The sequence below is a fragment of the Mizuhopecten yessoensis genome, unplaced genomic scaffold, assembly GCF_002113885.1.
Source record: "Mizuhopecten yessoensis strain PY_sf001 unplaced genomic scaffold, ASM211388v2 scaffold11085, whole genome shotgun sequence".
Lineage (NCBI taxonomy): Eukaryota > Metazoa > Mollusca > Bivalvia > Pectinida > Pectinidae > Mizuhopecten > Mizuhopecten yessoensis.
This window is the reverse complement of record NW_018408872.1, coordinates 29638-45572: the sequence shown is the minus strand read 5'-3', so window position 1 is coordinate 45572 and position 15935 is coordinate 29638. Positions and strand designations below refer to the sequence as shown.

General features: G+C 35.5%; 2 protein-coding genes across 3 annotated transcripts in view; both read left to right on the top strand.

Annotated features, from left to right (window-relative positions):
- Positions 1-1104: 1104 nt before the first annotated feature.
- LOC110465526 lies at positions 1105-3882 on the top strand. 2 transcript variants are annotated; one of them, XM_021521418.1, is made up of 5 exons: positions 1105-1235; positions 1428-1580; positions 1998-2195; positions 2484-2657; positions 2971-3882. In XM_021521418.1, exons 1-5 carry the CDS (start codon positions 1197-1199, stop codon positions 3328-3330), a joined length of 924 nt encoding a protein of 307 aa, XP_021377093.1. In that variant the 5' UTR covers positions 1105-1196; the 3' UTR covers positions 3331-3882. The 2 variants fall into 2 exon arrangements, with proteins under 2 accessions (XP_021377093.1, XP_021377094.1); XM_021521419.1 differs by having other exon boundaries at positions 1148-1235; positions 1385-1580.
- A 554-nt stretch (positions 3883-4436) lies between these two features.
- Positions 4437-15935, top strand: part of LOC110465525 (GATA zinc finger domain-containing protein 14-like) — a gene marked incomplete at its 3' end in the record, with an annotated part of 15164 nt that continues 3665 nt past the window's right edge. Inside the window, exon 1 of the mRNA XM_021521417.1 lies at positions 4437-4461. Within this exon, the coding sequence (XP_021377092.1) occupies positions 4437-4461 (25 nt within the window). The remainder of the gene's footprint in view (positions 4462-15935) is intronic.

Below are 15935 nucleotides of genomic sequence, written 5' to 3'. Positions count from 1 at the left end.
AGATAAATCGGTTCACAAATGCAATTACAGAAACTCTGTGAAAATAGTGGTTTGTAAAATATCAAGATCCCTATAAAATGCAAGTGCATGTGCGTGCACGCAGAGACGTATATGGCTTTATACGTCTCTGGTGCACGTAATAACGGCATACCATGCGATAGCCTATGGTTACATATGTACCTGACATGCTAATATACCCTATGGAATGATGTCCAAAGTGTACTTGATTGAGAGTAATTTTGTCCCATAAAAGAACAGTTAATTGACAATTAGATATAGTAATTTGATTTATTTCCGTCGTTTTTGGTATAGCAAAGAAAATAATTGTCATTGTCTAAATTCTATCCCTCTGCAAAAAGTTCCTATTTTTCAAGGTAGACAACTCTCATCAGGATCAAAATTATTGTAAAATGTGAAATATATTTGGTTCAATTTTCCACTCTTTTTGTATGAAACTATGTGTCCTGTTTGCTTTTAGCTTGTATTTAGTAACTTTTATCCATATAATTTCAATAAAAAACGCTTTTTGTAACATGTTGTAGATATTTTATGATAAATAAAATATTTGTAAGGTTGATTAGCAATGTTTCTTTTCATTATTTTATTGTTGTAATAGTTTTGAACAATGCCACACGCTTAAAAAATGTGAAAGTGTTGAATTTGACAAACATTCAATTTTTCGGTATTTTTTACCAAAAAAATCCCCAGTTTATCGGAATGCTCAGATTTTCATAAAATCATCTCTACATAGGGACATAACCATTATGTAAAACTTTCATTGAATTCTGCTGTCTAATTGCGAAAGGGTGGAGCCTCCTTAAATATGGTTTTGGATTAAAATAGCGTTATCTCCCCTTCTATGAATAATTGTCTCCCTTTCTGTATGGTTTCATTTCATAATTCATTATGTGCGTAATTTGATAACTGATACCGTCACATTAGGTTCGTTTTCTTATTTTGAACGTGTTAAACTTGCTAATGATATAAGGCTTCTACAGCGCAAGCTCACTGTTTAGGTTAGTTTTTGTCTCGCAATTATGGTCATGTGACCGCGAAATCGCCAGCAACGTTGCCATATAACGACGTCACGTGATGCCTATTGTTCTTGTGGCGGCCTACAAGTACGCGCGTGAACAAGTTTTATCAGCGGGAAATTCCAAAATCAGGAGCAGGTAGAAATATACAATCGATAGGAAATGGATTCCAATGAAGAAAAACATTTAGTACTGGACGAGGTAAAGATTTGTCAATTCAGGACGCTAATAATGCAAGAAAAAGGCAGATCAGGTTCACTAAGACACTTGGTAGTGATGAATAACTGTTTTGCTATATTTTTTGAGATATCTATTCTGAAGATTTTTAAGTCTCATTACTTACTTTTCAGCGTTTATCTAACAGCAGTTCACAACTCGCTGTTTCTATTTTAGTCTCCAGTACAGACCGGGAAAATACGAAAGAACACAAATGGTGTCCATGGCGTTGAAGACAACCTAACGGCTAATGGCGATGTCCTGATGTGGGACCTTGACGATGTTGGCATTGCATACACAGGCAATACCTCGGATCATCTCACACCAAGGGTAAGGGTATATACATGTACTGGTAAATATTAAAACAAAGATGGACAAATAGAAATCATGGATATCAATGTATCTGATATATGTCTTCTATAAAAGTGAAACAAATAAGAGATATTATCATCATGTGTATTATATAGTACTTGCACTTGTGGAGTCAGGCACGACTTTACCTTAAAGCGAATTCTCTGAAAGCTTGATAAGCACAATAACCGAATCAAAACAGAAACCGCGAAATATTTTGAATTAGTAGAATTCTAAATTTTACCAGGAACTAGAATGCTAGCAAATAGATCGTCTCTGTTTTTTGTTTGTTTTCGTTTTGTTTTCTTTTCTTCTGAAATGCTGTAGTTCAGAAATTAGTGTGTCATTATATTAGATGTATTTGTTATGATATATGGATATTATATATATTACCAGATGGCCACGCCTCCTACACTAAATCCGCAGTCAAAAGACTCTGCGATGATTCCAACACCTACAGCAATGTCAAATCGTGTAAAACAGCTTACACAAGTAAGCATACTAGGAAAGAAGCCCAACCCCCACAGGCCGATATACAGTCCTTCAGACGCTCTGGACACGTACAAATTCCGGGACCTCTTCCCAAACCCCGAGGTAATACGATTACTGGTATTGGTCTAATTCAGTCAAAGCTTAGCGATGATGTTAATATTGGAAAAATCAAACGTATTACTAATCATAAAAAAGTTTGGTGACAAAACAACGCAAATATATATAGTAGGTCATGGTCAGAATTGACCACTCCGTGTAGGACATGTTACGAAGTTGGAATGAGCAGTAAATATACAGGAACACACATAATTTCCCTTTCATTGCTTTGGGCGTTTCTTTAACTCCTTCTACATTTGCATCATGTTCATTTGCCACCTGTTAAATATTCAGCTCAAGAAAGAAATGACGAACTGCCTTGGGAAAATAAATGCAGGCGGGGCTTTCGTCGTTGACAATAATATCACCATGCATGGCGACGTCATGATGCTTGACCTTGACAGCGAAGGTGAAGGTCACTCCAGTCACACACACACTGCTGTCGAGAAATTTAGTCAGCTGACCGAAGTAAGTATCATTCAGATCATGGGTTATTCTTTTATGTAAAGGAAACATCCGTAAGGTCGCATTGTAAGGTTTTGAATTGGACATTGGTTTGACGTTATATAACAGTTCAGAATATAAATCAATATGATATTCGCATAGTATTGTTTATACATTATATAGATTTATTGTAATGTGTATATAAGTTGTATTATGTTCTTGTTTTCACGAGTATTGCATTCCAAGATACATATGTACTTTCCTACTATTAACATGTTCATGCCTTTTGAAATGAATTACATTTCTCATTGAAAATACAACCCCATTGCACTTTCAGACACCAATGACTGTTACCAAGCCAACCAATGCGCTTACGACAACCACCGGTATTCGGCACCTGATGACTCTCAGGAACCCGGACCTAGCTGACCTTCCGAGTGGCAGCGACATCAATCTCGAAAAGAAACGGAAGAGGAAAAAGAGGAAACATAAACACGCAAAAATCACAAAGAATGACACTTGTTTGTCCGAAACTCAGGACACCGAGGAACCATTGAGCTGTGTTGTTCCTCCTTCACAGAAAGTTGTCAGCGACAAAACTAAAACAGAGAAGAAACCAGTGGAGTTTACTAAAATGTTGCGATACCAGATGAGACGTTTCAGGGCCTACATTCAGAAGAAGATGATCTGTCGTTGACCGGACTAAGAGCCATTTATCTTTATCTAGATTTGTTTGAGATACCCCTATGGAGGTTTAGAACTGCAACTAGCTGTTAGCTGGATTTGTTTGAGATGCCACTATGGAGCTTTAGACATGTCACAATAGCTGATAGCTAGATTTGATTGAGATGCCACTTTGGAGATTGAGAGATGTCACTAGCTGTTAGCTGGATTTGTTTGAGATGCCACTATGGAGCTTTAGAGATGTCACTAGTTGCTAGCTGGATTTGTTTGAGAAGTCACTATAGAGCTTTAGAGATGTCACTTTATAGAGCTTTAGCGATGTCACTAGTTGTTAACTGGATTTGTTTGAGACGGCTTTAATTGGACTAAATTTGTATGAGATGCAGTTTTGTTAATTGGATTTGTTTGCTATTTGGAATACAATTTGTTATGTGCAACAACCTTTACCTACGCTCGAAGAATTGTCAGCTTTATTCGAATACATCGAACATTATGAAATTAGGACACTAGGATACTATATAGTCTGTGTAAAAGTTAAGGAACATTAACTGTGTTTCTCTAAACGTATTTGATTCTAATACTAAATATATGTGAATGTTGCTGTTTTAAATAAAAATGTTCTTCTTTGGTGATGATGTGTTGATTTTTTTGTCATGTACCACCAAGTAAACGTGTTTATAAAAATCTATTGAACCACCCGAGGGAAATGTGATTATAGAGATTTAGCGAACATACACGAGGGAAATGTGTTTACAGAAATTTAGTGAATATTCGCGAGGGAAATGTGTTTGTAGAGATTAAGTGGTCATTCACGAGTGAAATGTGATTACAGAAATAAAGTGGACATTCGCGAGGAAAATATATTTGTAAAGATTAAGTGGACATTCACGAGGGAAATGTGTTTGTAGCGATTAAGTGGACATTCACGAGGGAAATGTTTTTGTAGAGATTAAGTGGAAATTCACGAGGGAAATGTGTTTACAGAAATAAAGTTGACATTCGCGAGAGAAATGTGTTTTGAAAAAATATTGTGGTCATTCACAAAGGAAACGTGTATCCCGAAATCGTGCGAACATACACAAGGGATGTTTATTTTAAACAGAAAAGTGAACATAAGCAATGGAAACCTGTCTACAGAAATCTTGTGAGTTATTCACAAGGGAAGTTGTGTACAGGTATTCAATGAATGCAAACGAGGAGAACGTGTCTACCGAGATCTAGTGGGCATTCCTTATAGGAACGTGTCTACCGATATCTAGTGGGCATTCCTTATAGGAACGTGTTTACCGAGATCTAGTGGGCATTCATTATAGGAACGTGTTTACGAAAATGTATTGAATTCACTCGAGGTAAATGTGTTTACAGAATTTTGATAAACATTCACGAGAGATTACAGAAATCTAATGAACAATTGGGAGTGAAAAGTATTTACAGAACTCTAGCAAACACTCGGGAGGGAAATGTGTTTAGTGAGCACACCCGAGGGGAACGCATTAACAGCAATCTAGAAAGGCACATCCTCACACATTATGTCAATAAAACGAACTCAAAAGCTGTCCCGAATATGGGTTCCTTTTTTAACCCAACCTTTTACTCAGAATCGGTAACTTTTAATGCTGATAAAATTAACTTTATAAAATCATGTTCTATGGTACATAGCACGACTACGTTTGATCCAAATGTTCATTAATAACACTTTTATTGTCGGTATTATCGCTCGGCCATTCGTGTTCCTGATTTATTTTCAATAAACAATCATGACTTTAACCTAAACATTGTCTGTTTCTTATTACGTTTACGATACGCATGCGTGTATCTTATAAAACCTGTTACGTAATTGACTCACGATCAACAACAGACTTCCGCTAAGTTATACACCGTCCTTCATCATGTAAAGAACGAGTTCAAACAATTATTTGACTTCAAGAAATGATGTGATCAATGCATTATTACATTTATAACGACTATATTTAACACGAACAGAACTATTTATTTTAGGAACAGAATGATTATATATTTAGAAACTGATGATGAGATGAAATATGTTGTTTTACAAAGCAGAGAAACAGTGTTATACTCTTCCTATGATGGTTTGGTAGTAGGATCGCTATTCATAAGAACATTTATTACCAAATGATATCAAACTCGGATGTGGACATTTTCTACCTTTCTATGCGGAATAACTCAGAAATAACACCAACGTCCCAGTTATATATGACTTTGTTCCACATCGCTCCGTTATACTCATTTTTGTCCGACCCCTTCCGCCAGCCGAACATTTTTAGTAAAGGAATGATAGCATAATGGTAGGAGTTTTTTGATCCATTTATCGGAATCCGGTTTTTCGAAATCCGGAATTCAAAATCCGGATGAACGCGATTCCAATGCAATAATGTTTTTCACACGTAATTCCATGTAACTGAATTAAAGTAACTGGAAACTATCGATATTCCTCGCACAATGTTTTTACTACATTCTAATTTGTGTGCTTCTGATGTTTAACCTTCAAACTTGCATTCAACTAGTTTCCGCTGGCGTCAAAAAGTCTTTTTTGTTTTTATAGTCGTAAAACAGTATAACGTAAACGTATTTTTCGCAAGGCTGCCTTTGGATTACAGTAGTCGTAAAGTTGTATTTGTTAATCTCTACCTCGCCTGCATCTTGTACACAGTAATCCAACCTACCGGCGCGTTCGGCAGGAGCGGCAATGTGCGCCGTTGTGAAAAATCACAGATCAACACATAGCCATCACATCAAAGGTCCATACGAACGCACACAATTATTGTCAATTAGATATTTTCATTCACAAATTTTATTTATATTATGCAAGGTTAAGTTTTCACTTAAGTTACGCGGGACTGGACCATTTACATAGGAATAATCCTTATCACTTTTAAACTGATTCAACACATGTGTTTTGGATAAATTGCCCCTAAATCGTTGAGTGGGGTCGTACCGGAGCCGACAAAACAGTCCTGTTAACGATTAAACAGTTATAAAGCACGTGGTTGTTCATACACTCATCACTGTATTAAACCCCTCTCATTATTTGTGCTAATTTTCTGTCATTAATTTTGGAGTCAAATTTACAATAAGGTACATAGACAGGAAAGGTAAACAGGTGTATTTTAGGAACAAGTAATTGGTAGTTAATGCGTGTTCATAGGTTTACGGTATTCTCCTCATCAGCCGTTACAATCCTAATAATATAATACAGCGTGTTATTATCTATACAAATACAAGTCAATCAGCGTTATACTGTTACCTAACTTCATCGTAATTGGCTGATATTTACAACCCATATGATTTAGCTTAACTTTAATATTTCAGTTTTCTAATTCATTTCGTTTAATTGGAGAAACAATATATATAATATTGATTACCATAAGTACATAGTTCTTATTCATAAAAAATATAAGCCATTATTACTACACAATGACCTATTATGTCAGTTGTGTAAAGAGTTATCTTTCCTTGGCCTTTGATTGTGTGTGTCGCTCTTGGTTCTGAGTTTGGGGAGGATTGGTATCATGCACTTTGCCTGTCATGAAAATAAATTATGTACTCTTCATATAGATGAAGGTTAACTGTGCTCCTCCTCATAACTTACACGTGTAACGTGTAACAGGGTCGATTTATTTAGGCATAATTTGCTCAATTAAAAGTATTCATATAATATAATATATGTTTGAATGTATTGTTTGTAATATGTTGTATTCATACTATATAGTATATGTATTCATACATATTAATTTATGAATGAAATATTTGTAATAATGTCCGTGTTTATATAATTCACGACGTAAGACGTAACCTTTTTTCTTTACGCTCCGCGCGGGATTTATTCGTGCGGGCGCGGCGCTTTGTTTGTACATATATGTACATGTATTGTGGCGTTTGGTATGTGAGTTGTGGTCAGTGACAGGTAAGACACGTGACAGACTTGATGGACTTTGACGAAGTTATTTGGTTGGTCGAAAGTTTGTGTCGTTTGTACTCGTGTAGGTTTGTTTAAGCTTTCGGTCACTTTTTGAAATTGATTTGAAGGGAGAACAGGTCGGAAGATTCCGTTTGATATTAACAGGTCTATTTCGTTCGTACAGATTCATTATGTAAGACGATCACGGTTTAGTTATTAGGACATGCGTTTTCTGCCTTGTGACGTGAATGCACGATATGTGTTAATTTTTCTATTGATGAGCATTAAAATGCAATAGAACCGAACCTAGAATCGACAACTTCCCACCCGCTACACACGTGCTGTACAAGTATGCTGTTAGATCAAAGACAAGCAAGATTTATAAGATTATGGATCAGTATGTATATAGGTAGTAAAACCTACCCTATGTTTAGTTAAATCGACTTTACTGCGTTATCGCTGCTTTCGTTGAAAAGCGCAAAGCTGAGAGCCGCCGATTTTGTTATTTATTTTTTCAGTTGGTGACGCACCTGTTACTGTACACACCCAGATGGTAACCCTGCCTTACCTTTTTATATGCCAGCTATATTAACACATTTTATTAATGTAATATTTTATAAACAGATTAATCAAATTATGCTTAAAAGTACATTTTGACGTTTTTCTCTCAAACAATGCGTTCATTGTACAGTTGAAGTGCATTATGCAATCTGAACGTACTAGACATGACCTAGTTTAGCTGGATTTGATTATATTTTCCAATTTAACGTGAATCTGTATTATGAATGGACAGGCTATCTGTATTGTAAGGGTAAACACACAAACCTTACTCATGTACTTATACAAATAATTTACCTAGATCTGTACATATTCTAAAAGTTAATTTGACTCGAGAGCACATTATTTACTTATTATAGAATGTAAACTATTTGGTTCAGTCAGGTGTCACTTTGAAATTTAATTCTTGCTGTTCGTTACAACTAAATAGCATATTTTATGGTCTATATCTGTATCGTCAGATTTCAGGACAATTTTAATAGTCAGCTTTGTTTACTAGAAGGAACATGAAATAAAAAGAAATTAGTTGTCACCTTCTCCAAAACTTGACAGAAACAAACACCATTACTGTTAAAAGAAATGATTCGTAAAAATAGATATGGGTAACATAGGGGAAAATAGACATGGAAATGTCAAATTGTTCAACACTGTAAGCTGATCAAACTTTAGATTTGATTGTTCCCGGTTATTTAGAAATAGATGAGATTTTAACACCTGTTATTGACAGTAAGTACACAATCCGTTCTTGTTCTATCGACAGGCTAAGGGACGTCTCGTGGTCTTTGTGTGTAACAACAGTCACTTGTTCATTTGCTTTAAAAAGTAATTTCAGAATAAACAAGCAAGTCTATTTGTATACAAAGAACACATTTTTAAAGCAAATTCACATCATCACTGACAGAAATACTGAAATATGCCTATAGCTGTACTATTGTAGGGGTTTGACTCCGACCCAGGTCATGCAAATAACATTCAATTTTGTGTTGCTATGAGGATTTCGATCAGACAATGAAAAATATGAGATTAAAGTTCAAATTTGTCCAAAACAATAGAACGATAAATAAGAAGCGATCGCCTCGTAACCATTAAACAGTTGAAAGTATCTAACATAAGGTAACTAAACGGCATTCTTGCTTTCTTATTATATTTGATATTCAGTTGCAACTAATAAAATATAAATTAATTTTTGGAAGTATTTCAAATGACTTGACACAGTAAAGGGCACATTGTCGAAGGGTAACTTAAGAATTTAAAACACGATTTTTTTTCCAAATTAAGATAGAGACAATATACATCATAGCTCAACACACCAAGAACGAGCTGGAAATCTTATATAAAAACGAAAGACAGTCATTAACTTCAATCAAAATAATCTTATTGCTAAAGCATCTGGCCCCGTACTTATATTTCCATGTTCATGCTGAAGCTTGTGCTCCGATGAGAACGTACTCAAAATTCGTATTCACCAAACTCTCTAAGACGCTGTCGACTGAGTGCCGTTACCAAGTGAATCCTCTGCCATTGTCTTCAGTGATTCTTGGCTGTCTAAAGACACTAGGCCTCGGAAGTACATATTTCCTATCTGTCTGTTGCTGATTCTGCCAGCCGCCATCTTAGAAAGTATTCTGAGCATTTTTCCTGAATACGACTTGAGAAAGAGAACGAAATTGATGAGTAATTAAGAGACAGAAGATTTGAGAACAAAGCGTAGAGTGTGATAATTTCTTGAATATGTGCCAGGGTAAGAACATTCTGCACCACATCTGGAGCAAGCAAAAGTGGTTTATGACAGTTTTTATTTTATTTTGTTTCTTCTCAATTCGCTACATTGACACAGTTTTTTTATATTGTCGGAACACTTTACGATTAAAACAGGATAGACGTACCCAAGGTAACTTAGTTTTAAAGCCACTCTACCATGCTGGACGTTAAACTATATACTTTTTTGCGAATTGTATACACAGTGATGGTAATGCCGACTGATAAAACGGCATCACAATACTTAGCAGAGACATACATGTAGTATAATAGAAATAGTAAGAAATGGTGTGTTTGACAATGGAATATAATACCTATATATGTATCTCAGATTCATAACGGCCCTCGTTTTTTCTCTCTTATAATTTTCGTTACTGAACGGCCTGCTTTTTTCGATCTTTTTATTCTCGTTATATTTTTAGATTTGTACGTATACAACCTTTGAGACTTTCTTTCTTTAACATCGAATTACTTGTGACATATTAACAGCAAAACAAATATAAACATGTAGCGTGTTTCTCAGCGGTTGTCATGAGTTAACCCGATCTTGTTAATTGAATCCAATTACTATCCCGGCGTGTACAAGGCTGTGTGTGGTTTCGTTGGAGCGGTAATTACATTTGACATAACAGTTATTAAATACTTGAGACTAAAATATGACCCATCGTGGGATATTTTGCTCCTTTGTTGTTAAACATGAATATTTAAGTGTAATAAAATCACTTCTCTCCAATAACAGATTGACTTCTGTTAGGTGTTCTTGGTTTTAAACTTCTTTAAAAATAATTAGCCGTGAGTGGGTTACGCCCAGATTTGTCAATGGTATTTTGATAATTGTGGGACACCCTGTATTTCTGTTTCTGTTCGTGTTTTGTTCGTGTGATAATAATTCGCCAGAGCCCCACCCCTGTCTTGATATATGTATTTTGACAATGTTAATCGTTTCTATGCAGAAACACTTAATCTAACTTTCACATTCTTGAGTTCATTTTTTTCGAGAAGAATTGGATATGTGAGAACCAATCAGAAAGCAATCCCGGTAATGCATTCGCCCACGATTCGATCTTTGTTTCGTTTAAAATGTATTTTAAATAGCATATTATCAAGAATTTCTTTGCGTTCATTTACAAAGAATTATAACATTTTGTATAGCTCTCCGAGAGACCTAAGTCGTGATTAAACACTGAACATATTCTCTGTTGAATTGTTCGTGAAACCAATCTCAGATAAATTGTTGAATATTTGCGAAATCATGCTAGCCCAGAGGAGGCCGGGTAACATTGTCCTCTTCAACTAGCACAGTTCTATTTGTATAACAGGCATCCATCTACAATGGCGATACTTCATTCGAACAGATGTCCTGTGGATCACTCTTCTCACTATTTTCCTATTTTTATAAAATTCTCGTATTACTTTGCAAAATGGTTGTCCGCTCTTTTACATTGTAGATAAGATTGTTATTTGTTGTAAATCCGTTACCTTCAGACGTGGATTACAAGAACAAGAAATTTATGTTTGGTTGTACAACTCAATTATGGTTTGTCAAGAGCAAGATGTCTCAGTATTGTCTCAGTATACCAAGATGTCTCAGTATACCAAGATGTCGTAGTATACGAATTTAGTCATGATTTTTTCCAGACCAAGATGTTCAGTTGCACAATTTTTTGCAACAGAGTTTTCATCAACACAAGATCGCTGCCCTTGCTCACACAACATATTTCTCACTCGGAACAAGACCGATATACTTGTCCTCGTGCGTCAGTTTACACGGAAAGATTAACATATTAACTCATCTTAGTTCGTTTTTGTTTAAAGAGATTAATTTTTCAGGTAGCAAATAGCTCTGTTGGAATCATTTTTATGAGATGTAAATTCTGCTTCGGTTTCAGGTCATGTGGACTTTAGTGAGTAATAAAAATTGAAAATTACATGAGATTTTGACATGTCTGGGAATTTTTTTTTCAATTATATTCTTTATGCTAAATTCTACTTGAGTAATAATGGTATATTTTTATCAGTGCTAAGCACACAGATCGACAACCATATTGTGTAATTCTCGTTGTAAACACAGTAGGCCATGTCTGCTATCAAATTGGGGTTTAAGATGTAAATACAAAGCAGCCGACTGTGTCCCATTGTCCAAAGTTGTCTATAAAATTTCCTATTATAAATCTTCAAATTACGTTTCAATCTGTTTATAGAAAGGTTTTGTGCTTCGGAATATAATGCAGTTTGACAAATTCCGTCGGAAAATAGTTATTACCATGAATTATTGTTGAAATCGTGGCATGCTAACAAAAACTAAATATTATTAATGGAACGAACATAACAAGTATAATTTATGGTGTTGCGATTATTCTACCATCACATGTGATAAATGGAATGCTCTGCCTCATACAATCAATACTCATGGCATTTATTATTAGATTCTTTTCCTTTGTCCTGAATTTTTGAATGTAAGATTTATACATTTGTAAGCGTACAAAATATATATCATAATTTACTTTGTATGGCTTATACAATAATCCCCAAATACCGTCTCTGATAACTACAATAATCCACGTAATGCTGATTTCAATGATTTCGATATCATTAATTATTTTACGATTCAATTTAAGACACACCTACCTAAACGTGTACCACTTCTAGCTTTGTATTCATATAAAATAAGATATTATACAAGTTCTATGGAAGACTGGATAAAAGAACTTTGACATTCTTTTTTCAACTAACATGAAGAACAGGAAATAACAAACATCTGATTCTTATTGTCACCTTTATATGTGTACCTAATAGGACATTAATTGCTCCTTCAGTTCCAAACTTTATGACATTTACTTACTTTATAACAATAACGGTCTTTTCACTACCAAACACTATGGTATTTACCTAGTAAGACAATATTGGTCGTCTATGGTAGCTACCTACAAAATGACATTATTTACTAGAATATATGAAAACTCGGACGAAATTTATTTCACGATCGTTAAACTTTCCTTCACAGGTGTCAGATGCCAACCTCAACTTATTAATAACTTAACGCGTGGCAGCTAGATGCTACTTCAGAGTCTGTTCTTAGTTGAGTTGAATGTTACATTTGTTTGCTACTTCAGAGCCAGTTCTTATTGAGTCTATCGTTACATTTGTTTGCTTCTTCAGAGCCGGTTCTAATTGAGTTGAATGTGACATTTTTTTTGCTGTCTCAGAGATTGTTCTTAGTTAAGCGTTACATTTGTTTGCCTCTTCAGAGCCGGGTCTAATTGAGTTGAGTGTTACATGTGTTTGCTACTTCAGAGCCTTTTCTAATTGTGTTAAGCGTTACATTTGTTTACCTCTTCGGAGCCGGTTCTAATTGAGTTGAGTGTTACATTTGTTTGCTGCCTCAGAGCTTGTTCTTAGTTAACCATTCATTTGTTTGCCTCGTTAGAGTCTGTTCTAATTGAGTTAAGTGTTACACTTGTTTGCTGTCTCAGAGCTTGTTCTTAGTTTTGCGTTACATGTTTTTGCTTTATCAGAGCCGGTTTTAATTGAGTTGAGTGTAACATTTGTTTGCTGCCTCAGAGCTTGTTCTTAGTTAAGCGTTACACTTGTTTGCCTCTTCAGAGCCGGGTCTAATTGAGTTGAGTGTTACATTTGTTTGCTACTTCAGAGCCGGTTATAATTGAGTTGAGTGTAACATTTGTTTGATACCTCAGGGCCGGTTCTACTTGAGATGAGTGTTACATTTGTTTGCTTCTTTAGAGCCGGTTTAAATTGAGTTGAGTGTTACATTTGTTTGCTTCTTCAGATCCGGTTCTAATTGAGTTAAGCGTTACATTTGTTTGATACCTCAGGGCCGGTTCTAATTGAGTTGAGTGTTACATTTGTTTGCTTTTTCAGAGCCGGTTCTAATTGAGTTAAGCGTTACATTTGTTTGCTTCTTCAGAGCCGGTTCTAATTGAGTTGAGTGTTACATGTGTTTGCTTCGTCAGAGCCGGTTCTAATTGAGTTGAGCGTTACATTTGTTTGCTAATTCAGAGCCTGTTATAAGTTGAGTTGAGTGTTACATTTGTTTGCTTGTTCAGAGCCGGTTCTAATTGAGATGAGTGTTACATTTGTTTGCTTCTTCAGAGCCGGTTCTAATTGAGTTGAGTGTTACATGTGTTTGCTTCGTCAGAGCCGGTTCTAATTGAGTTGAGCGTTACATTTGTTTGCTAATTAAGAGCCTGTTATAAGTTGAGTTGAGTGTTACATTTGTTTGCTTGTTCAGAGCCGGTTCTAATTGAGATGAGTGTTACATTTGTTTGCTTCTTTAGAGCCGGTTTAAATTGAGTTGAGTGTTACATTTGTTTGCTTCTTCAGATCCGGTTCTAATTGAGTTAAGCGTTACATTTGTTTGCTTCTTCAGAGCCGGGTCTAATTGAGTTGAGTATTACATTTGTTTGCTACTTAAGAGCCGGTTCTAATTGAGTTAAGCGTTACATTTGTTTGCTTCTTCAGAGCCGGTTCTAATTGAGTTGAGTGTTACATTTGGGTGCTTTTTCATAGCCGGTTCTAATTGAGTTAAGCGTTACATTTGTTTGCTTCTTCAGAGCCGGTTCTAATTGAGTTGAGTGTTACATGTGTTTGCTTCGTCAGAGCCGGTTTTAATTGAGTTGTGTGTTACATTTGTTTGCTGCCTCAGAGCTTGTTCTTAGTTAAGCGTTATATTTGTTTGCCTCTTCAGAGCCGGTTATAATTGAGTTGCGTGCAACCTTTGTTTGCTACTTAAGAGCCAGTTCTTATTGAGTTAAGCGTTACATTTGTTTGATACCTCAGGGCCGGTTCTAATTAAGTTGAGTGTTACATTTGTTTGCTTTTTCAGAGCCGGTTATAATTGAGTTGAGTGTTACATTTGTTTGCTAATTCAGAGCCCGTTCTAATTGAGTTAAGCGTTAGATTTGTTTGTTACTTTAGAGTCTTTTCTAATTGAGTTGAGTGTTTCCTTTGTTTGCTGCCTCAGATATTGTTCTTAGTTGAGCGTTACATTTGTTTTCTTCTTCAGAGCCGGTTCTAATTGAATTAAGTGTTACATTTGTTTGATACTTCAGAGTCTGTTCTAATTGAGTTGAGTGTTACATTTGTTTGCTACTTAAGAGCCTGTTCTAATTGAGTTCAGTGTTTTATTTGTTTGCTACTTTAGATCCTGTTCTAATTGAGTTAAGTGTTACACTTGTTTGCTAATTCAAAGCCGGGTCTAATTGAGTTAAGCGTTACATTTGTTTGCTTCTTCAGAGCCGGGTCTAATTGAATTAAGTGTTACATTTGTTTGATACTTCAGAGTCTGTTCTAATTGAGTTGAGTGTTACATTTGTTTGCTACTAAAGAGCCTGTTCTAATTGAGTTCAGTGTTACATTTGTTTGCTTCTTCAGAGCCGGTGCTAATTGAGTTGAGTGTTTCATTTGTTTGCTTCTTCAGAGCCGGGTCTAATTGAATTAAGTGTTACATTTGTTTGATACTTCAGAGTCTGTTCTAATTGAGTTGAGTGTTACATTTGTTTGCTACTTCAGAGCCGGTTCTAATTGAGTTGAGTGTTTCATTTGTTTGCTTCTTCAGAGCCGGTTCTGATTGAGTTGATTGTTACATTTGTTGATGTTTCATGTTGACCAATAAACCACGCAGCAAGTTTTTTTTACAGAATAATCTCCGATCTAAGTTGAGAGCATTTGAAAGTCGTTAGTCGTTCAAAAGACAAAGATATGACCACTGAGTCTAAGATCTTTGGTGACTTACACACTCCCCGGGATTGTATAGGAGACTTCATGATAGGTGCCGTATTTTGACAGGAAACGTTTATCTTTCGAGATCTCTTAGTTTTGGTTCCACCTATTTGTTAACATTCTTTACTTTTAGTGTGGCGTAGGTTCGCGTTCTTGTCTCTTTGTCTCACTTTGTTTTGACTTACTTACTAGGACATACTTGTAGAGCCATTTCACAACAAATTTGCAAGACACATGAAGAAAACCTGTTAAGATTTATTCAGCAGGGAATATTTTAGGAAACATTTGTACACGCAAATTAAAGATAGTGTACAATACTCAAATTGAAACGTGTACATTGATGGGAGAATATGACAAATACCTTTGAAATCAATTAAAACAATTCTCATACAGTGATAATGCATTAAAGATCTGTCATCGATAACGAATGATACAAATGATGTGAACAGTGCAAGTCGTAATGCAAACAGTATTAAACAATTAAGTAACCAAGCTATGTTTTCAAGCTCAATAATGTTTTGAAAAATATCGAGTCAGTGCTGTTTAGTCATTATATCAGGCATATCAAAGGTGAAAGGACCACGACAAAGGTACAGGGAACTCTGAGAATGACATATATAACCAGGACCACGACAAAGGTACTG